This window comes from Taudactylus pleione, unplaced genomic scaffold (assembly GCF_031769625.1).
Source record: "Taudactylus pleione unplaced genomic scaffold, aTauple2 ptg000043l, whole genome shotgun sequence".
Taxonomy (NCBI): Eukaryota; Metazoa; Chordata; class Amphibia; order Anura; family Myobatrachidae; genus Taudactylus; species Taudactylus pleione.
Window position 1 is genome coordinate 14,990,450 of NW_028284445.1, and position 25,087 is coordinate 15,015,536.

The 25,087-nt window shown below is 42.8% G+C and overlaps 1 protein-coding gene across 1 annotated transcript in view; it reads right to left on the reverse strand.

Moving 5' to 3' along the window:
- PAN3 (poly(A) specific ribonuclease subunit PAN3) overlaps positions 1-21,934 on the reverse strand; it is a 70,082-nt gene extending 48,148 nt beyond the window's left edge. Inside the window, exons 1-3 of the mRNA XM_088460271.1 lie at positions 21,465-21,934; positions 6,652-6,773; positions 1,774-1,840 (exon numbers count right to left, since the gene is read on the reverse strand). Coding sequence (XP_088316397.1) covers positions 1,774-1,840; positions 6,652-6,773; positions 21,465-21,735 — 460 coding nt within the window. The 5' untranslated portion in view covers positions 21,736-21,934. The remainder of the gene's footprint in view (positions 1-1,773; positions 1,841-6,651; positions 6,774-21,464) is intronic.
- Positions 21,935-25,087: the final 3,153 nt, after the last annotated feature.

Here is a 25,087-nt window from a genome sequence, read left to right on the forward strand (position 1 = left end):
TTATATGGTTACAACATTGCAAAGTTTAATCACGTGTGCAAATAACCATTTGAAACATTTAAGGAGATATATACTAAAACTCAGAAAGAGATGAAGTACCAACCAATCAGCTCCTAACTGTAATTTTTAACACACAGCCTTTAAGATGACAGCTTGTAGCTGATTGGTTGGCAATTTATCTCTCTAAGCTTTAGTAAATATCCCATAAAGCTCTCTCCAAACATTGATAAATCTCCTGCTTAGGCGGTGTTACAGCAACAGGTCTCTTCTTTCATAACCGTCTTAGTTTCAATTACATCTGAACATGAAGGGCACCGCCACACCGTTACATAAGAGGTGTGAACAATAGTCAAATATTGAACATAAATGGTATAAACCTGCTCTAAATTAAGTGTTTCCAACACAGCCACAAACATGGAGTGTAGAAGTCAGCAGACAGGGCTGAATGCAGTCACCTGCCAAATGGATTTCTGGGAAAAACCGAAAATATAACAGACCTCGAATCAATCATTCTTGACATGCCAACTTCTTTGGAGCCACACACAAATCTCTAGCAAATTGTCCTTCGTTAGAGTGTACACTTTGTCCCTGTTATGTAAAAGAAAGTCTCAGCCCTATCTAGCTCTAAAAAGAGTTAGGTTGAGTTGGTATCCATTCCTACAGGCACAGTCATGGCACACGGTCAGAGAAAAGACCCGCTGACAAGTATGGGGGGCTTGGAGGAGCACCTGCAGATGGCTTTGCAGTTGTGGCATCAAAAATTGTACAATAAAAAAGGTATCCAAATTGTATGAACTGAAGTAGTAGTAAATAACAACAATACAATTTAATATATAATAATATAAAAAAAACAATGCCTGTGGCTAGGGGCGGGGTATATATGGAGGAGGACCAGTGCATTCTAGGAGCTAAAGCTTTGACCGTTTGGTGCCTGGATCACTCCAACCACATACCCCAAGGTAGTTCCTGTGGACCCTATGGAACCTGAATAAAAAAAAGAGAATTTAATATTCCTTCCTCTTGACTGAACTAGGAGAAAGAAACACAATGGTAGTGTCCAAAACCTGAATCAGTATCATGCTATGGTACCAATTTACTCATTTACAACCCAGATGAGATCACCTGTATACTAGTACAACACATCCCTCTGTGAAACCCCTTTTTTCATTATCTGTGTAAACCTTCATTCACTAATGCATTATGTTTAGGTGTGCGTTTAGCGAATGTCACGAAACCTCTAAGTCCTTGTATATATAGGTGCTTTCCATTTTCTCATGATCGGTTTCATTTTCGCTTTAAGTGCAGCATAACTGACATGGCAGAAATTAAGAAACATGTCAACAGCACGGGAGCATCCTGGGTAAATTCTGTATGGACCATGGATGCAGCAGGTCCTGTTATCTCACTGTGTGGCAAGTCCAGCTCTCACTCTGAATGTTCCTCTGTTTTGTTGGTAAATTCTTTACACGGTTCTTAGATTCCTACAGCCAATTAAGTTATGTTCATCAAGGGAAGGTTACAGCTTGCATCGAATGTGCCACAGACACATGGAAAGCACAGTGTGAGTAAGTCATCTGAACAAGGTCCATTTTTAGTATCAAATAAATAAAAAAAGAAGGAGGTGACATCCCAAAAGCATCAAATTATCATATACATAAAAACTTTACCACTATAACGCTTCATAGCGTAACCCTATGCTCAGTAGGCCTCTGGTATTTTCTATTACTCTAGTTTTAACATTACTTCGACCCAAGCAGCTACATTCTCTCTCACCGTGGCCTGTGTATGGCTTGGCACTGTCATTCAGAAGGCTTGGGGAACTGCTGCTGTTTGTCATACGCTACAAAAAAATAAAAAATAAAAAAATAAATTTAAAAGGATGGTTACAATATATTAAAACATTTACAACAAAATGAAAAAAAAAAAAAAAAAAAAACTTCTGTATATTTTATTTATACCAAACAATTGTCAAAATCACACTTATTCATGGTTACAAAAAAACTAAAATTTATTTATTACCAGTTATTTGTATAGCGCACACATTCTGCAGCGCTTTGCATAGAATATTTGACCATTCACATCAGTCCCCACCCCAGTGGAGCTTACAATCTATGTTCCCTAACAAATGTACATGCACTTACACACTAGGGTTAATTTGTATTGGGAGCCAATTAACCTACCAGTATATTTTTGGAGTGTGGGAGGAAACCGGAGTACACGAAGGAAACCCACGCAAGCACAGGGAGAATATAGAAACTCTGCACAGGTAGGGCCATGGTGGGAATCGAACCCATGACCTCAGTGCTGTGAGGCAGTAATGCTAACCATTACACCATCTGTGCTGTAAATTAGACATTTGTCATTTTCTGCTGCAGGATTCTGCCAGTCTGTACAGAGTGAGCTGGGAAAGATGCTATACTGGGCTCTCATGATCGGCCTCCTGAGCAAATCCTGGGCACAGTTCTGTGACCTTTGATACTTTTAACCATTTCCCAGCGGTGACCCAGCTCCATCAGTATTTAAACTAGTTTTAAGTAGATACAACCTGCATCCAAGAAGAGCACAATGGCACTGAGGTTGGAGATTAAATTTTGGGCAAATAGAGGGCAAAGCTCCTGCAGCTCACCCTTCGAGTTCTGCATTCGCTTCACATCTAATAGCATTTTTATGATATGCACAGACGACGATTGTGATCTGGTTATTCTGCGGGGTGATGTATTTGGGGTAGGGCTGGAAACACTTGAAGCCAGATTAGGTCAGTGACGTGTGCAACACTTGCAGCAGAATATGGAAGAAAGGTAAATACATTTTCAAAACTGGTCCATGAAATGTCCATTCTAATTTCTCATTCAGAAACCAACCAATTGCTAGACACTACAATGAGCAGCAAGCAGAAGTTCAGTGATGCCCTGCAAAGGCAATTGTAACTGCTCTGTGCACATTCCCCTCTATTCATTAAACAACTTCATCAAACCACAACTAAATTCAGTATAATTTTAGGTTTAGTAGGTTCATCTGATCAACCAAACTCCACCCAAACCTGCGCACTATGGGGCCAAACTCTGCCTCTTTAGAGGCTCGCAAGTTAAGTCGATCGCACTAAACTCAATACAGTTGGGAAGCGTGTGCTATACACTATATAAACAGCAGCAAACTGTGCACAGCAAGAAATGACCCAGATTAGAAGTTTTGTAACCCAATAGATTCTATTTTGAAATGACAAATGCCGATACAATTTCATGAATATATATTATTTTCAACCACCAGGCACAACGGTGCATTATAATGAAGAAATAGCATCCTGTGTCCACAAATACATTATGTATTGATGATTACCTTCCCTTACTAGAAACTCCTATCTACATTTAGTAGCGGGCACTAGTACACATCTCTGGTTATAGATACATTTACATTTTTATTGTTTCAGAAATACATTTAGACATAACAACAGGTGCAGTCATGGTGTCTGATATTTTGCGCTCGCAAGAGACTAACGTCCACCTTTCCAGGCAAATTGATTTCATTTCCTGGCCCATATTCAAAATATTTTACTATTTATTTATAAAGTTGTATATAACGGTATGTACCATAAATATACTGTAAAGCAGTCAGAATTACACTTTTATCAGAGAAAAACCAAAGCACGGAGACTAAGGCCAAGCTGGGAATGGTCACTGCTTAAAAGACTTAATTTATGCGTCACTGTCTTTCATAAGCAGACAATTAAAATGACAGCTACCGCCAGCTAATAAAGAAACCACTCTTGTGGGATTTTCTATAATACAATGTTAATTTCTAATGCTGCCCATCCATTTAACGGGGGACGACGGCACGATTACGTCGCCATCATCTACCGCGGGGTGAAGTGCATACACTGAACGCTCAGACGTTCGGTGTATGCAGATCAATCGTCCCCGAACATGGCAACCTGACGGCGGTCAGGTTGACAGTCATGTTCGGGCGATGATAGATTTTAAAAATGACCAGCGGGCGCGCGCATCGCTGGTCGTTTTTAACCTTTTACTGCCCGATTTGCAGGCGATTACCAAGCGATAACGACAGCCGTTATCACTCCATCGCTAGGTATAATCGCCTAGTGGATGGGCAGCATAAGTTGTATGCAAAACATAACACACCATAAAGATACAAGTTTGTAGGTGTGGAACAAATCAATGTTTTATGCTTTCAAACATTCATTTTAAGATTAGATAATAGGAGTAAAATTTTTAAACCTTTTACATTTGCCATGAAGAACAAAAATTCTAACTAGGGCCATTATGTACCAAATAAGCGTGGATAGTCACTGGAAAGTAGTTTCCTTGTTGCTTTCTACCACACTTTGATCAGTTTAGTTTCGGATTAACCATTTACACATACGTTCGGGGCTAAATGGATACCGCTCTTAAAGAGCGCTAGGATAAATTATTGTAAACCAATTCCATCTTATATAAAAATTCATCCGCTTTTACACCAGTTGTGGGTGGGTTAGATAGTTTTCAATGTAACACCAATTTACATCCAGCATAACACACACAAACCTGTTTGACGACTAAGGGCCTAATTCAATTAGGTGCGATCGGCGAAAATCGCCTCATTCGCCAGTTTTGATGCGATCTTTTCGCGTACTTCCTCAATGCGTGCTCCCGTTTTTCCCCTATTCAATTGCAAAACAGGTGAAAACGCATGTGCGCGAAAACTGCGGATCTAGTGAAAAGTGCGGCATATTTTGGGGAAATCAGTCTGTACTCCATAAAAAGCCTAACTGACACTGGAAATCAATATAGAAGTGTATTAATAGCCCTAATAAAAGTATTTTAGGTTCTTAAATTGTGTGAAATGGCTGTTATGCAAATATACATATAAGTGCTGAAAAGAGATATAAAGCAATTTATTTTGGAAAAAAACAGTTGTAGTTAAATCGGGGGTACAATAAAATGGGTGCTAGTATATTTGTGTGTCTATAAAGTGCAGCTTTAAAAAATGATAAAATACACCTGCTGCGGCCACCTGTAATCCTAAAAACATCTGTCCCATCTATACAGACCCCAAAATACCTGACCCAGTACTTCAAACTAATTTCCCTACACCTTTTCAACCCAAAAATGAAATGTCAATAATAGGGGGAAATAAGCTAATACTTTTTTTATTAGCCCAATTAGTCATTGGGGGGGGGGGTTTATGTATAAAGGGTTCTGAACCAAGTCCCCACATTTTAGCCGAAAATAGGGATTTTGCTAATTTTTTTCACTCTCTGGGAGGTGGAGAAAACTTTTCGCCGGTTTCTGCCTATGGAGTTTTCGCAATACTCCGGGAACTGAATAGCGCGATACGCTGGTATGAGCATAAAGATCGCATCACTGACTGCTTTTCGCCAAACACGACTTTTCAAACCTGATAGAATCCGGCCTTTAATCATGCTCATAAATCACAAGCCACTTGGGTTACGTGTCTACATTACACACACCAACATATGGAAGGGTCAACAGCCAATTTTTTCCCATTCATTTTAAGATAAATTTTGGTTCAAATGATAAAGGTTATATAGAATATACACTTGGATGTGTTGAACGGAATAAAACGTAGACGTTTATATCTGAATTATTGCTAGTTTGGATGATAATGTGTGCAAAATCATTTGTTCCTTATATAGGCATGAGATTTTTTCTTTTTCCCCTTTACATTTTGACGGAGGAATATGAAGTATTTCGTTAAGCGTACTTCCTAGAATATTTTGTGCCACACAAACATTTCCAAAACTACACACCAACGGCAAAACACAGAGCAGAATGAACTGACACTATCGCTATCACACCTAATATACTATAAACACCATAAAATGCTAATTTACAACTACAGTGCGGAATGTCATTACTTCACTCAAGATTGTGTCGCCGGAACTTGGCATGTGCAACATTTTGCTGCGTTTTTGCCAATTTCTACCCTCGGAGTATCATTGTACAGACAAACAGCAAGTATCTCTTCCGGTCAATAACGATCATTGTACTAAGCTACATAACATTTACTTACAGGCATAAGTTCTGTATGTCATTTGATTGTTACATACGGTTATCCATCATTTGGACGACCATGCATAAAATACACTATGGGTCAGATTCAATTCAAAGTGATGTGAAGCCGGGCATCACGCACATATCGGCCATTAGCTGTACTGCCGACATCGCAAGTATTTCCTTGCATCTCTATAGTGTAAGAGGGAAACATTCAAAGCTGGCGGACGCGATCTATCGTTCTGGAACGGGACATTACATCCTTAACGCAGAATGGAATTCCCCCCTATGTAATAAATACTTTATTTCAAATAATAGGCTAATCTTTTCCAACACTGTCCCATTGCATTTCCTATATCTGCACTGTGACTATAGGAATAGTCACATGGGAAGTAGTATTACAGAGAACACACGCTATTTATTTTACATCATGATTTATGGAATTTTCAGTTAAAATTTCTTAAAAATATTATATTATTATATACATTTTATTTAGGTGAAAATGATGCAGGATTAGGAGGAAATTCCAAAAGTTCTCTCTAAAACCATTCCTCCAATAGAACGTACTTTAATGAAAATAAAAATATACCATATAAAGCCAGGAACCCATTAGGGATAATATCGCACTTTATCATAGGGTTACCTGCATCCGAGGATAGCTTGCTTCTGCAGGGCTTCCAAACCCATTCATTCCAATAAAACTGGTGCTGAAGTAGGAATCGGTTAGGCTGGTATCGGATAAAGCACCTCCATCTATTCCAGGAACTGGAGAAGGAAACAAGAACAGGAAATAAAATAAGCACAACGTAGTTACAGGAGGTTGTCCAGTCTGCATTAACTATGTCCCAACTGAAAGTGATGAAACCCGCTCTGCCGTCATTCTGTTGCTGTCAGCCGCTATTAGGCTCTTTGAATTCTATGGCAAATATACTGATTTGAGGCGGTCATCGGATACAGTTATGGTCACCCCTACCAGTCCATGGGCGGAGGTTTGACATCAAGTCATGTGTCACATAACCACAGTATCAGCCTCCTGTTCTCAGCATCCACCATGTAAGTTCCATAAAGCAGGACAAGCACCAAGAACTACAAGAGGTGAAGACCAGTACCCAGCTGTGGCCTACAAAGAATGGCTGCTGGAATTATCCACAACCTGGGCTCTTATTTTTAAATTCCAAACAGACCCTTCATCTAACAAAATGGAAAGACTTGCTGGGCAATGACCATTGACTGCTTTCTAATTGCAACAGGCAGGATAAAGGAGGAGTAAGCATAGATGGTGGGAGATGCCAGGAGAGGTGTAGAACCCCCAATAAGGCAAACCTCTACACATAGGGGTTACAGAACCCAACTCATTTTAGAAAACTTATTTTAATACAGATGTGTCCGTATACATCTAACCTCCTTGTGCTAGAAACGGCCCTTCAGCGACTCAGTAGCACTGAGCTTCTTTTCGTGCAACTTTTTTCCATTAAAATGCATCTTATTGGCAAAGCGATGCGAATAGTACACACAAGCAGCTTCTATTGATTTCAATTAAATGCAGCATGCCTATATTCTGTGTGCAACTGTATCTGCATGCAACAGGCTACATTACAGTGTCACAGCCGCTGACAATCTAACGTAGCATTTCGCATGCAGATACACCCTCAGTCGCACACAGAATATAGGTATGCCGCATATTATTGTAATCACCAGAAGCCGCTTGTGTGTCCTATTCCTATCACTTTGCGAAAGAGACGCATTTTAGGGAACAAAGCTGCAGGAAAGGACGCTCATCTCTACAGTCGCAAGGCACTCACGCGTTATGTGTACACATCTATATACATCCAATTTGGGATAAAGTCATTAAGGTGCATACACATGTAACGATTTTTTTAACGATTTAACTATAACGACGTCGTTATCGTTCAATCGTTGAAAAAATCTTTCAGTGTAAAACGATAAACTATGAACGATTATCCTTCATGTGCGTTCACGTTTGTAGTTCAGTCAGACTGGCCAACTGAACGATTTTCAATAGAAGTTGCAACTTTTTTCCTTCAAACACACAGAAAATAGTTTATTATGTACAGTAAAACCAACTACTTTGTAAAACGATTTTCGTTCACTTTTTCAAGGTAAAAACTGAACGAAAATCGTTCATTACTTACATCGTTGTGTGTGTACGCACCTTTAGAACTACACATTTTACCTAAATAAATTAGTTTTACTGAATCATCCTCCTTACAAATTTTCTTTGCTTCATTTCTCTTAGTACAGGGAGATGACCATTATGAAGCCTGCTTCAGAAGAAAAAAGAGGTCATTTCTAGGAATCCTGATGATCAGGGGATTATTTTGTGATGAGAACTGTATTCTTTTGCACATTCACATAATTAATGGAAGCTGCCAAGCTGCTTGGTTTGCAGAGAGGAACATTAAATGTATTTATAATGAACAGTGGACCCATGGCAAAGAATCATGAAAACATGGGATTGCACAGGGATTTGCTTTGTATAGCTAAGGTGCAAATATTCTTTTATGCATTATGAAGGGATCCGGTGAAAATACTGACAAGTCGGAATGCCAGCGCCGGAATCCCTATGGAAAGTACTGGGCTTAGGCACTAAGGGGGAAGAGTTAGGTTTATTGTGTGGGGAGGGGGAGGTTAGGTTTAGGCACCAGGGAAGGAGGGTTAGGGACAGGGTGAGTGGGGAGGGTTTGGATGCTGACAGACAAGTGTCGGCATCATAATCCTGTCGGCATGCTGGCATCGGGATTCTGACTGACGGCATCCCATACCCAACCCATTGTGAGACTATACAGTATTTAGCATGGTTCTTAGGAGAATCTAATTGTTGGGGTCCACTGATTACAAACTATACTATGTAACACAATCAAATTCTAGTTTAAATTACAGAGTATAACTGTGGTAAGGGTTGGTTAAGTAAAAAAAAAAAAAAATATCCTTTAAAATGTTCACCCCTGCTTTAGACAAGACGTGTCCAAGGTCAATCATAGTGAAGCATATTTGACATTACGTCCCTTTAAACAATTTGCTGCTTGACCATTTCTAAAATCACATACTAGACCGTGTGAATGTACATGATTGCATGACATTAGTCATGCAATTATTGTGACAATACTCACACTAGTACAATGCAATAATATTGCAATTACCTTTTTCATTTTTTACAGGGAAGATTGCGATGTCATTACCAAATTAGTGTACAATGCTTTTCCTCACATGCAAAGAGACAGCCATATACATTAAAGTCTATTAATATGCACTCCGACTCATCTAAGTGCAATTTGTACAATTTCTGTAGCACATTTCTGTTGTAACATCTGCTCCAAAATGAAAGTAGTTAATATCATACACAAACAAAAATTAATAAGTGAAAACATGGCTTGTAAACCAACATTGCTTTGCAAGCTTATTAGTGAAGTCAAATTTCTGTACAGTTATCAGGGGCTTCACAAAGGCAATACAAATCTCTGTGTGTACAATTAAATGTACAACAAAAATACCCAGAGCTCTAAATTTCATAAATGACAATAATCTCTTATCAAGTAACTTGGAAGAGATCACTTATTTTAACTGATCAAGGTTTTCAAATATGTGGCTGCTAATCAATAGCTAGATACTGCCAAAATCACAGCAACCGTACAGCCAATAAAGTTTGTTTTATTCAAATTCCATGCAAACAAAATAATACACCTGTCATGGGAATCATAGAATTAGATATCCACGTTATATCAGAAACGACTCACCTAGAGACAAACTTCATAACCATTTGCTTTGCCAATTGTATTCTAATACATTTAAATAAATGACACTTTTGCTAAATACACTGGGACTATTTGGAAATAACTTTAGTGGCATAATTCAATACAACACAATGGACACGGGGCCTGATTCAGAGCCGGACACTCTGACAGAGCGGCCTCCTGGCCGCTCGCATAGCTGTGGGTGACCACCCACAGCTATAGCGAGCGGCCAGGAAGATAGTCGCGATGGTCAAGACCATCGGGCTTGCGACGAGACCCTTGTGGTAGGGTCTCGTTGCCGCAAGCCCTAGAGTGCTTTCGGCTCAAACAGAGCCGAAAGCACTCCCACTGACATCACTTGTGATGTCAGTGGGGCCGACCCCAGACATTAGGCGTTACCATGGGAACGAATCCGTCTGGGCAGCCATGCCCCCGGCACGCCCACCAAAGGGGGCGTGCTGTCACTCATCATCGACAGCATGCCCCCTTTGGTACGAGACCCGAAGCGACGGTTTGCCCGTCACTATCCGGGTCTCGTGCATGTGGACTGGGTCGCCATCGACCCGCTTGTGACGCTCAGCGCTCGCGAGCGGGTTTGATTCAGGCCCACGGTGTGCCATCCCAGATGAGGACATCGCCAGTTTTGCCTCGCACCCCATAGAGACAAGCAGGAAAACGCTTCATGAGGGCAGTACTGAATCTGGCCTGTGTGTTCAGTGAAGCATCGCGGCAATGCTCAGCGGCACAGTAACTGAATTCCCCCTTAGATGCCAAGGATGGAAAGAGGGTTAGGAATAGTAAACGTACCTCCGCCGTCAGGATCTCCTCCGTCGGGCTGCCGGCGTCGGGATTTGAACAGCCGGGCTCGCATCCAGCGGTCAAAACATACTGATTCAATGCTCAATGGAACTTTTTTAATTTTGAAAATATTTTCTCTTTATCTTTTGTCTTTCTATTTATATATCTTAACTTAAAAATCTAAAACTTCATTATTTAAAAATAAATAAAAAAGGAAAATATAATATAAATGTATCATGGACACAATTTAGTTTATACATCTGTAAATGTCGCCCTAAATGAGGAAGTCCATCCAAGTTTAAAACACAGATGAGGAGTAAAATTCTCTGCAATGTGCCGCTGCGAGGTACGGCTGCGCACCTCCCCAGGAATCACTCAAACCCAACATTAGTAATTATTCAACGAAATGGGGTGTGAGCACAAGATTACCTTTTTAGTGGCAGCAAGGTGCGGTTGCCCACTTTTCAGACATTGTCCGAGATTGAGTCTTACCTTAACGGGCTAATTAAATAACTCCTGCTATCTGAGCACAAAAAGTGCAACAAGTCAGTAAAAAAAAAAAAAAAACCCTGCAAATTGAAATTAACTAATGTACATAACAATAAGTAAAGGGGCCTATCCATTAGCAGATCTTTCTGAAAGACAAAAGCTTTATCTTTTGAAAATTCCTGGGGCTGCTGTGACAGATATCTGTCATGTACATGACAGATTTTTACGAACGATATTGCATGACATTCTGGGAGTGGATTTTTTTTAATGTTTCTATTCATTTTCATTAAAAATTTGTTTGTCGTTCACCGCGACAGATATTTCTAATATCTGTCAGCGATAAACGATAATTGACCAACATGTTGGAGAGACAAAAGACCCAATTTGTCGGCCGCGGGAGTGCGCATTTTTAATCGTTCAAATTTATCTGCTAATGGATAGGCCCCTTAAAGCTGGCCATCCACTACACAATTTTCTGTCAGATATCTGTCCGGTTGGAATGAAAACCTGGTAATCTATGGGAGCAAATGACAGTTGATCATATGGTTTTAAACACTGAAAAAAAGGACAAAAAAAAAAAAAAGAATTTCAAATTGGTTACATGTGTGTGCTTTAACCAATTTTTCTGAACAACCAGTTTTGGCTATTTTCCAGTGTTTGTGAGCACATGGACGATTGTCATTTGCTCCCATACATTACCAGGTTTTCATTCCAACCAGCCAGATTGGGCAGCTATCTGACAAAAATTTGTATAATGGATGCCCAGCTTTAGTTTAACACTAGAAAGTGGGTGGAGGAAGATTAAATTATCCACACCCAACCAATGAGAAGCCTCCAGAGGTGATAAGAGTTAATTGCTGACTGGTGGCTGCTCTTGGGTTGAATGTGGACCTGTAATTGAATATCTCTGGGCACTTCACTCAGGAGAACAGACCACATGGCTCAATCTGTGGATAATATTATTTGCCCCTCGTTTTATGAATATATATTGCGCATAGTCTACATATAAGAAGTGTAAAGGAAATGAAAGCCAAAAGGAAATGTAAAAATTAAGGAAGCACAAATACAAACATTACTAATAAGCCAATCAAGAAAAATACTTCTGCATTTTTTTTTTTTATTTGAGACATTTCATTATCGATTAAAGAGGATCTATCATTTGGATTATAAAGACTGTTCAACATAGTACCATGAGCACTATGCATGATAGCGTTCCCGCTAGGCTGTTTTAGCGGGGCGCTGCGCCCTGCCCTCACCGCGTAGTGCCCCGCTAAGACAGCCTGCAGGCGCTGTCTACAACCGCGGGTTGCAGTGTCCCGCGGGTGGGGAAATGTGTGGTGACCCGGTCACCGCCGGTGAATAGACGCTGGGCGCAGGCGCCTGGCATCTATTCTACCTGTCAGCAGCGCTTGGGGCTGCCCGGCATGTCCGTAAGTGCCAGGTACGCCCCCAAGAGAGACGAAAAGGGAACGAGTCTTATAGACACCAACTTTGTCACGCGGAAGTGCCCTCTCTAGTTCCGGCGCACTGTCTGCCGCCGGAGCTAGAGTGAACACTACGTGACCTTAAAAGACTTCCCCATTGCTGCCTCTAATAGGGAGACAGCATGAGAGATCTCAATTTTCTATGTCTATGCTGTATGTCAACTTAATGCTGGGTACACACTGACAGATATATCGCCCATTCCATTGAACGGGTGATAGATCTGTAGAGCATCAGCGGGGGTGTACACAAACATATTGCATCTGCCCTGCAGCACAGCAGAAATATCATGGATATATCGGCACGTCTGGCTGTGTGTACGGGTGAACTGTCGACCGCCCGTACACTTGTTGCAGGGACCGCTTATGACTGACACCTCACCTGGGGGGGGCAAATTTAAATGCCAGCCCAGTTGTGATGTCAGTGCAAACACATCGGCCGAACGATTGACAAGTGTGTATGCACATACCAATCATTAAGAGTGGTCGACCAAATGGCCGCCTCGTGGGCCTGGCGTGTACCCAGCTAAAGACTAACTTATCCTCATTCCCGGCAGGAAACTGACATAGGAAGAAGCTGCCGAGTGCGAGCATGACAACTGCTCAAGGCACTTTGCCTCAGAAACAATAGGTCCTCTTAAAAAAAAAATAGAGCCTCAAAATGTATTGTGTTAGTGATCATAAGCTACTGAATAGAGCAGTGATTCCCAACCTCGGTCCTCAAGGCACACTTATACCTCTTTTCCACCAAAAACCCAGGTCCAACCTGGGTTTTTGGACATGGTTCCAACCCTGGTCAGACCCCATTTACACTGCATCTTTGATCTGGGTTACTCCCAGGTCAGCTCTGTTCACACTGAACTCAGGTCTGCCCTGCTAAACCTGTGAGGTCATAAAAAGTGGGAGGTGAATGCTCCGCAACCACCAATCCGCTCATTTTAGGCATGATCCAGATCAGATAACCTGGGTTGCACCGTTTACACTGCACCATTACCTGGGTCCATCCTGGGTCCAACCCTGGTAGCTACCTGGGTTGGATTGCAGGGTCACTTGACCCAGGTTATTTTTCAGGGACCCTTTTACACTGAGCTGCAACCCGGGTAGACCCTGCAAAAACCCAGGTTTTTGCTTTGGTGTAAAAGGGGTATAACAGTCCTGGATTTAGTGATATCCATGGATGTGCACAGATGGTTAAATCAATATAACTGAGGTACTAATTAAGTCACTTGTGTTCAAGTATGGCTATCCCTAAAACCTTGACTGTTAGTGTGCCTTGAGGACCGTGGTTGGGAACCCCTGGAATAGAGACACGAGTAAAGTGGAGTTTACCTTTACTGCCAGTTCACTGCTGATACAGATAAATACGGAGTGCTTTGCCCTCCATGTAAATGATAGTTAGGGGTCTATTTACTAATGCCGGCCATACACTGTGCGAGTTGCTGTTAAGATGTGTTGTACGATTGCCCTTGAACTTCTTCCCTTGAAATTCTACATACAATGTGGTGAAAATGGTGTACGATTGATTGTTACGATCCCCATATGCATATGTACCACATTGTACATGATAGATCACAATCTTACGATTTTGCCATAAGATCTAAGATCCAGCTCAACGATGGCAGGGACGAGCATCGGCAACGGACATAAAAAACGCACGATGTGCACGACTTGATCGTAACAATCGATCGCAATCGTACAAAAAAAATATAAAAAATAAAAATTGCACCGTGTATGGGCAGCTTTAGCCTTGGATGGATATAAAATGAACGGAGATAAAGTCCCAACCAATCAGCTCCTGTCATTTTTCAAACAGCCTGTGACATGGCAGTTAGGAGCTGATTGGTTGGGACTTTGTAGGCAATGTAAAATCGATTGTTTCTGCTCTGTTTTTAAAGAATTCCATTCAAATAAATGTTCTGACACTTTGAGGTTAGATCCATTCTAGCACCTAACTATATTGTACCTCACAACCAATTTCAAGAAACTGTTCTACGATCAGGAATTCCCTTAAAAAAAAAAAAAAGTTTTTACGCGATAAAATGGCTACTGTGGCCACACCTACTAGGACATGGCCATGCCCCCAAATTACTATTGCTCGATGTTAGGAGGTATGCTACATGTTCTTGAGTCAGATTACTACGAACATAAATGTCTCTGTGTTAGATCCATACCTGCTTTATCCAAAATTTACCACCATAAATTTGTTACCAGTTACTTATATAGTGCATATATATTCCCGCAGCGCTTTACAGAGAATATTTGGCCAGTGACATCAGTCCCTGGCCCAGTAGTGGAGCTTACAATCTATATTCCCTACCACATGTTCACACACTACGGTTAATTTTTGTAAGGAGCCAATTAGCCTTTCAGTATATTTTTGCATTGTTGGAAGAAATTGGAGTACCTGGAGGAAAACCATGCAAGCATGGGGAAAATATATAACCTCCACAGAGTTAGGGCCGTGGTGGAAGTTGAACCCAAGACCTTAGAGCTGTAAGGCAGTAGTGCTAATCATTACAACATGGGGAGGCCAATCCCGAGGCTTTTTTTCAATCCCGGGATTCAAGATAGAAAACAAAAAAAAAAAAAAACCACACCTTAATCCCGGGATTGGGTTGGTTAATAAAAAAAAAAAAAAAAAAATTTCCCCCGCCTAGCCCTCACAGTGACTTACCGTCAGGGGTTTTGGCAGCAGCGGCGGCGTCCTGTAGAGAGGTTGGTGGGCGGTCCAGCTGGGCCAGGGCTGCGCAGCGTGACCAGTGTCCTCACACCACGCTGAGCAGTGCGCACAGCCGGGGAAAGGGGGAGCCATGCAGCGTCTGAGTACTCTACTGGAGGTGCTCAGTACTGCCAGGCATCTAAAAAAAAACCTTTATAGCCAATTCAGGGATCGGGAAAGTAAGCTTCCAACCCAGGGATTCAATCCCGGCCATTTTTAGGCCAAAATCCCAGGATCCCGCCGATCCCAATCCCAGGATTGGCCTCCCTATTACACCATCCATGCAGCACATAATGAAAGGGGGGGGATCTCACTGATCTGTGCATGCTTCTGCCTAAAGCTAGCTACACACTGTCAGATCGGGACAAGGAACGGGACAATTTTTCGGAAAATTGAAAGCCCCAATATCTGTGCTACACTTTATGCAATTTTTCCACAGGAGCTAGCGAGTTTTCACCACACCACACTGATATTGCATATGTTCACCCACGAGGATGATGACAAGGTGACAGGAGAACATAGGAAATATGAGCAGATTATTGAGAATGCGCACACTGCTCCATATTGGGAATTTGAAGCCGAGATTTTAGTTCTCGGCCCAATAATTGTAGAGTGTGTAGGTAGCTTAACTCGCACCTGCTCAGGCCAAACTCGATAGCCTGAAGCAGGTCTATTATTTTGCGAGTTTTAGTTATGTAATTTTGTGTGAGTTAAAAACTCACACTAATACAATGGCCGAGTTGTACGTTTTCCATGGGGAAACATCTGGATGCGAGTTTGTACAGTGCGAGTTGTAGGAACACAAGGAACATGCGATTTTGTATGCTCTCGCACCCTAGTACACGTTGTAAAAAAAAAAAAAAAAAGTGAGTTTAACGCGTCCTTTACATCTATGATGAAAATATATTCTATAGCTGCCTGGCAATCTGAACAAAACCAATCACATCATCAACAGCGGCTATGGTAAGACATGCAGATGATGACCACTGTCAGCCTACGGACTAACAAGTCTCCGTGATAATAATTAACTATTTAACTACAGTGTACAATGCTGATCATCACTTAGGGGCCTATTCATTATCAGGCACCGATAATTAAGTGCCCAACACGCCGCGAGTTGTGGCGGTAGATACTTAACTACCGGACCAATTCATCATTGCTCGGGTGCAGGGACAGTTGATGTGAAAATCAGTTGTCCCCACAATCCCTAACACTGCTACATAGGGAATGACACTTCTCTGCCAATCCTGCCCAGTGTGCATTCGAGACCTGAGGTCACACATGTGCACGGCCAAAGGAATCTGATGGGATACCTCTTTGCAACCTGGAGCTCCTTCCCTTAGGAAGGAGCGTAGCTACGAGAACCCATGATTACTGCAGACAAACTCCACAAACTTTCAGTTTTCAGAGTTTGCTCAATATTAGGCAGCTCCATCGAGTCCCTAATAATGAATGGGCCCTAGAGTTTCCGCATGTGTAACGTCCCATTAGAGATAAATGGAGATAAATGGATAGGCCCTTTAGAATGAAAAAATTAGACACATTGCTTGGAAGACAACTGGAGTAATCATTGTATATCACAAGTGGGGTGTGACAATCTCACAAGCAAGCTGTGAGTATGGATCTTAGAGCTCTTCTGTCTCAGAAACTTAGTATTTTTTATAGTTACATTTATTTCACTATGTGGTAGAGAACATAACTATATAAAATATATATTATACAGCCCTAAAAGTGGCCCAAAACTTTGGCACTAGCAAGGCCATTCCTGGGATTGGGATCGGTGGAACCCCGGGATTTGAGGCCAAAATTGCCAGGTCTTGAAACCTGGGATTGCGATCCTTCCAATTCTGAACGCAGCTGATCAATTTCCCCTGCAAAACATTCTTCTAGAGCTTCCCCGCAAGACCCTGCATTGATTGTCTGTATTTGATTAACACAAAATAAAAATACTTCCAACATACCAAGGGCCAAACATCAGGTTTACGTACATCTCCGATGTTTTTAGATCTGCGCATGTGCAGATTCAGGGCAGAGAGGTCAATCGCAGTGCCCCAAAAGCTGCAACATGAGTGACATGCTGCTGGCGTTGGAGGGTGGCGACAGGTAGCATTACAGAAAACGGGGCCATTTTCTGGACGTCCTTGGAGACAGCTTCACTGGTTCCAGCAGCATGAATATCGCGGCCATCTGGAGTAACCCGAAAATTACTCGGAGGACCGATATTCACGCAGATGATCCGATGCTGCGTCCGAGGACGCAGCAACAGATCAGAGAAGCCAGTGGGAGGCATCTATTCACACAAGACGCCTAATGCGGCATTAGCATATTATCTCGCAGCCGCAGTGTACAAAGACGCAGCGGCTATGTGATCTGCTTCCATCTCTGAATCAGGCCCAAAGACAGGAACCAAACTGCATCAACATACATCTCTTCTCCAAACATCTCCCGACTTAATCACTCCGTTCTGCCAAAGCACTGCACACCCACACTCATTACCTGCTCTTAATTCCCAATTACAGGGATTACTGTAGGCAGCACCCACTCTGTTGAATTCCCTTTCTAGTACAGCACTTTCCTCCAATCGGTCCATGAAACCTCAGCTCTTTAGGCAAGCTTTGCAAATTACAGAAACCAAATTATTACTACACAGTACCCACAACATTTACTCTCCCTCTATATTCAAAAATCCTCCAAGTGAATCACACAGCCCCACTAAGGGTGCATACACACCAGGACGATATCAGTACGATTTGGCGTATCGGCACGACAAATGCTGTATATCGCCTAGTGTGTATGTACAACTGAAAGCTCCCGCTGGTCGCATGCGTTATTGTGTGATTTGACTGTGCATCACAGCCAATCACGCGATATCGCAGGCGGTGCCATACATATTAATGAAGGACGGAACAAGTAATCGTTCTGTCGTTCATTAAATTGTGCAGTGTGTACCGGCAATCATGCGATGTCCAGGGTGAAGGCAAATCGCCCTGAACATCGGCACGATTGCCGGTCGTTTAGGTGTGTCCCCAGCCTACGCCTTTTCCTCCATTGTTGTGGGTGCAAGCAATATGTCTCACTTAGGAGACAGATGCATCAAACCTTATTAAGAGTGGAGAATTACTGTTGCCCAAATCAGTTTTTAGCAAGCCTTTATCAATTACATTCTATAAAATGATAGGTAAACTTTGACTAATTGCTATTGGCAACTTCTGCACCCTTTGGAAGATTTGATAAGTTTCCTCCTTGCAATATATGGCACTTAATTTACCAAACGCCTATTTCCCTGTAGATTGTAAACTTGCAAGTAGGGCCCTCTTACCACTTTTCCTGTCTGTTATTACAGTTTAGTTTTATTAAGGTGTTTGTTCTGAAATGTAAAGAGAATTTATAGATAAATGTTAATAAATTGTTATCTGATGGGGCTAAGGTAGGACCGGATACACAAAAGCCCAAAATTCCACAGTAAACTGCAGAATATGGCACAGTTGAAATTTTGTTAATCTATAGTTGCGAAATGCGGCTTAACGCTTGGGATAAGAATTACTTAGGCAGCGGCTTTTGCAAGCCACCGATTCTCTGGTTTGAACACAGTCATTTAAAATTGAATAAAAAAAAAGTTTAAATGCAAAACATGGTAGGCCTTGCATTTATTATTACAGGCTTGAAACCATAGCTTAGTAAATCTAACTTTTGCCATTAAAACTAGCTTGAGTGAAGACCTATGGGGCTCCTTTGTAGTCTGTAGTTGTTGCTCCTAGGAGACTACTTGCAATTACAAAGGAGAAATTCAGTTTACAGATTATATAGGAGATTTGTCTGTTGTATTTTTATTTAACACATTCAAGCTAAACTATGACTGGCTAAGCGCTTTCAACAAGTCAGAAATGAGGGACCACAAGAGATATCTTGCGATTGGCTGTAAGTTACATGGCATCCAATGAAAACTGAGAATACACAGGCGGATGTAGGACTATGGCCCTCATTCAGAGGCGGTCGCAAAATGCAAGCAGTCGCTCTGAATGAGTGTGGCCGCTTGTACGGAGCAGTGCGGCCTCCTGGTCGCTAGCTAAGCTGTGGGTTACCACCCATGGCTTAGCGACCGACCAGGGTGATGGTCAAGACCATCGTGGCTTGCGACGAGACCCTAAGGTTGGGTCTCGGCAACCGCAAGCCCCAGCAGGAAGCTCCCCACTAACATCACTGGTTATGTCAATGCGGCCGCCCACTGAACGGAAGGCGTTCCTTAAGAAACGCCTCAGTTTGTGAAACCACCCCCCCCCACCCTGCCTACAAAACGGGCCGAGCTGTCGAGTAACATCGACAGCCGGCCCTTTTGTAGTGAGCTCCGGAGCGAGAGAGTTTCTCTCTCGCTCCAGGGCTTGTGCACGCGCAGTGTGGCCGCTGTGCGTGCCCAGGGCCTAACCATCGACCCGGTTGCGAGCGCTCAGCGCTTGCGACCGGGTCTGAATGAGACCCTATATGTGCAATCAAATGCAAGAAAATATTATTTTTAAAGAATACACAGGTTCCCAACTGGAGCTTCTGTACACCACAAGCTTATCTTAGTCCTCAGCTTGTTGTGATTGCATCTGGACTATCACATGGGGCCTTTTACTGCTTTTCAGGTTTTTAACTTTTAACCTATCACTCTGCTAGTCACAGACAGATAGGTTGCTGGCTCTACACGAACCAGGGTTGCCAAAGAGACCCAAGCCAGAATGTATAGTGATGGGAAGATCTCTACAGTGGAACTAGGTGTAAAGGTGCCCATCCACTAGACTATGTGAGCGATTGAACGATAACGATATCGTTAATAAATAGTTTGCAAATCACTTGCAAAAATGTCTTAAACGACCAGCGATGCACGTGCCCGCTGGTCATTTAAGACATCTATCATCGTGCAAACATGCTGGACAATCTGACGATATCGTCAGGATAAGCATGTTTCCAGATGATTGATGAGCCTGCACTGAACGCATGCTTGTTCAGTTTTGGCTTATCACAGACTGCCAAACGACTGTACGATTACAATATTGTAATCGTGCAGTCGTTTTCATGTCTGCTAGTAGATGGGCACCTTAAGACTACAAAGTCTGTGGGGAGTTTGTTTTATAGAGCATTAAAAGTAGAAATGAGCAGTTTGGTTCTACTTTGTTACTTTTGAATCTGAAAAATGGCATCTAATTGGCTATCAGGCTTCCATGTGTTTTGGATAGCCAATAAAGTAATTCCAAACTTGAGGTAATTTGTCAAAAAGTATTGAGTAGAACCAAACATCTCTAATGTCACACTGCCGTGCTGTGAGTATATATATATATATATATATATATATATATATATATATACACACACACACACATACACACACACATACCCTGAAATATAATTCATAACGTCTCATTGCTTGTACTCAATGTTTTACATAAGCTTGGTGCTATTCTTCAGAGAAAAGCTTCTGGAGAGCTTGCAACTTACCATTCACAGATCTACTAAGTGAAACATGCGGCCCACTAACCTTTTAAAAGGGCAGTACATTACTTTTCATCTCACTAGCAAGTTAAGTTAATATATTTAATCAAGGAAAGAGGTTTGTACCATAATCAGATGTCCTTTCAAACTAGTTTTACCATCCATAACAAACAAATATCAGGGAGAGCTGTGGGCTTCAAGTGAAGGCTCTAAGGACGGGTTCGGACCCCGGGACCACCAGTATAGTATATCCAGTGACTTACCATCCCAACTCAGGTCACATTAATAAGTGCACGTATGACTATCTACCCCACTGTCATCTATAGCAGGAGCATCTCACAAACCCCTCCACCATATTTTCCGCTGTGAGCATTAAAACGGTGTTCTTTTATTTTAGAAGTCCTTCTATTATCCTAGCATTGCTGACACAAATGGCAACACTGGCCTTGGTAACATTAGCACAAGTTACATAGAGCCTATATATGCGAGAAGACACTCCCATTCCCCACTTCCCCTGCCTGCCCTCCCTGTATATATAAACACTCAGGAGGAGAGCTGGCTGACACTAGTGACAAGAAACAGGTGCAGTGACTGTCAGGAGCTGTGAGGAACTACAAGTCCCAGCGTGCCCTGCCACCTGATGCATAGGACAGGAGTGTTACTGTGCATGCACCTGGAGATGCCAGGCTGTTATGTAACCGAGACAGTGGCAGAGACCCCCCCCTTGCCAGGGCCTCCCCATACTTACTGGTCAGGCGCTGGCCGTCCACCAGCCCCCCCAGCTCCACCTTCTTGCCCACAGGGGTGATTGGCAGCACGGGCGGCGGGTACCCGGACAGGCTGCTGCTGCCATGGATGCCCAGCGGATCCTCGTGCAGGAACTGGCACTCGTCCCCGTAGAAGCAGGTCTTATCCTTGGCGTAGTAGCGGCAGAACTTCAGCTTCACCCCGGGCACCCCCACGGGACCCAGCGGGGCCGCCGCCACTACCGTGGGGTTCGGGGTCAGACCAGTGTTCATGGCCGCGGTACAGCTGTTCCTGCCTCGGTGCTGGGCGCCAGCATGGGGGGAGGCTCCCGTGTGACAGGGGCAGTCCGGCCCCGGGCCTATGCACTGGTCACCAGCGGGAGGAGAAGGAGGAGGGCCCGGGCTGCTGCTGTCTGTGCGCCCCCTCCTGTGCTCCGGCTCTCCCAGGCAGGCAGCACAGTCCCTGCTGCTGTTTTCCTATGTTCCTCTTCCTGAGGTCGCTGAGTTCTTCTGCGCCTGCGCGGCCCGGGGAATGCTGGGAGCTGCGGCCTCCTCCTGCTCGCTCCAGTCAACAACAGCTCTCACTGTCAGTCCTCACTTATCTGCGCTGCGCTGCGGGGGTTTTCCGGCAACAACAAGTAACAGGCGGTGCCGCGCGGGGAGCCTGCTGCCCTCAGCGTCCGCCTCTCCTGTCACCTCCTCCCCGTTCGCTTCGAACAGTCACTTATTCTGACGTCATAAAGGCTGCTCTGGCGTCACCGGCAGCATCTGTAGAGTCGTTTTAGTATTGTCACATGAATGAGACACAGTGGTGTCAGAAATGACCAACATGCGTTTCACGTGCAGGGCACAGACACCTGTCCTCATTACACATGTATGTGCTGGGGCCCCTCACTCCATTCAGTGCAAGTGCTGGGGACACTCACTCGCTCCATACAGTGTAAACGCTGGCTGGGGCCACTCCATGAACTGTGTGTGCTCGGGCATATCTGGGTAATGTAACCGTTGGGGCTACTCCACACATGTAAGTGCAGGGGCCACTCACTTCATAAAGTATAAGCGTTGGGGCCACTATAAAGTGAAAGCCCTGGTGCCACTCCACACATGTAAGTGCAGGAGCCACTCACTTCATAAAGTGTAAGTGATGAGGCCACTTAATACAACTTAAGCGCACGGGCCACTCCATACATGTAAGTGCAGGGAAGTATATTTAGGCTTCTGTCCCTGGGGTCACTCCAGACAGTGTAAAGGTACATACACACGGTCAAATATGTCAGATGAACAACTGGACGATTGAACGATCTGCACACGATTGAACGATTTCAGCCTATTGGTGCATACACACGATCAGATTTTTTCTTCAGATATGGACGATAACGATTTAAAAATCGTTCAGTCGTTCATATCTGATGAAAAATCGTTCATATCTGACATGCCTGAACGATGGACGATCAACGATGCGCGTTCCCGTTTGTCAGATAACGATATCTGACATCTGATGGGTTTGCAGTCAGACTTGGACGATTCCATTCATTTTAATGCAGGTAAAAATCGTTCAATCGTTCAAATCGTCCAAATCGTTCAAAACTTTGGTCAAATCGTCCAAATCGTTTAATCGTTCAGTCGTAAGTCTGACAAATCTGACCGTGTGTACGCTCCATATGGTGCATACACACGATCAGATTTTTCCTTCAGATATGAACGATAACGATTTAAAAATCGTTCAGTCGTTCATATCTGAAGGAAAATCGTTCATATCTGACATGCCTGAACGATGGACGATCAACGATGCGCGTTCCCGTTTGTCAGATAACGATATCTGACATCTGATGGGTTTGCAGTCAGACTTGGACGATTCCATTCATTTTAATGCAGTCAAAAATCGTTAAAATCGTCCAAAACTTTGGTAAAATCGTTCAGTCGTTCTTCTGACAAATCTGACCGTGTGTATGCTCCATTATTAAAATTAATGGAAATCATACAAAACTGACTGCAAACACATCTGATGTCAGATATCATTATCTGACAAACGGGAATGCTCATCGTTCATTGTTGCACACATGTCGGATTTTTCTTTCAGATATGAACGATTTTTAAAATAGTTATAGTTCAGATCTGAAGAAAAATCTGACCGTGTGTATGCACCATAAGTGCTGGGGTCACTCCATACAGTGTAAGTACTGGGGTCACTCCATACAGTGTAAGTACTGGGGTCACTCCATACAGTGTAAGTACTGGGGTCACTCCATACAGTGTAAAGGTGCATACACACGTAAAGATTTTCTGTCCCAACTATCCAACTAGTTGATGGGAGTGAAAATCTGGTAAGGGATGAAAGCAAATGACAATCAGCAATTTGCTCCCCAAACGCCGGAAAATGGACAAAAACTGTTGTTTGAACAAATTATTTAGATCGAACATTTAACAAACTTGTCTGAACGACCATTTTCATCTGTTTTCTGGCATTTCGGAGCAAATTACTGATCATCATTTACTCCCACACATTACCAGATTTTCATTCCAACCAATCAACTAGTTGGATGGTTGGACAGAAAATGTTTACGTGTGTACCCAGCTTTAGTATTGCACTTGTGCATTTAAAATGTCAGAATTGAAACACTTATTTGGGGGAGGGGGTATATATGGTGTTAAAGATTAACAAAGAAAAGTTAGTAAATATAGTGTAAAAGAAAAAAATAAACACAGACACCATGGGCACTTTGAAGAGAGAAGAGGGCCCATGTGCAGACTCATGCTGGCCACACACATAGTGATATTTTACCCAATCTGGCCGATTCCAACACATTGGAACGACAGATCGTGTAAAATATGGGCAAATCCTGAGTAAATCGTGAGTCCCCGCTGGTCGTACATCGCATCATCAGATCTGCCGTGCAGTAGGGCAGATCTGACAATCTAGGAGGCGATGCACTGTGAAAGTCTGACTGCAGGAGAGATCGTATGAAGATTGGACACCAAATTGTGTGCAGATCGTGTGGAGATCGTGTGCAGAGCTGCCGGGGAGAGTTTCAAGGGAAATCGTACACAAATCGTACACATCGGCTGATCGTGAACACATCGCTATTGGCCACAGACATAGCGATGTGCTCACAATCAGCCAATGTGTTGGAATCGGGTAAAATATCGCATTGTGTTCAGAGATGATTGATGTGCCTACACTGAACCATCAATCATTCAGTGTAGGCACTCCTCTGGAATAGCAACGACGGTACGATTACAATGTTGTAATCGTACTGTCATGCCGCCGTCGCCTAGTGAATGTGCGGCTTACCACTGGATACATTGCCATTGTCTGTATAGGAATTAGTAATGTTACACTGTATCACCTGCTCTTCTATTAAACAAAGCACAATAATTAAGTGCAGGATTTCCTTTTTTCTCCCATCTATTAAATCAAAAGGAATAAGAGCGGTATCCAATTAGCCCCGAACATTGTTCAGGCGCTAATTGATCCCCGCGATCGGGGATTTTTCGCCGATTTTCGCTGATGTTTTTTTTCACCCTATCCTATTATTTCGATTGAAATAATAGGATAGTTCTCCTGAAAAGACATAGGTGCCGTGATAAACTCGCGTCCTATGTATTTTCTCCTTTTTTTGCAGTT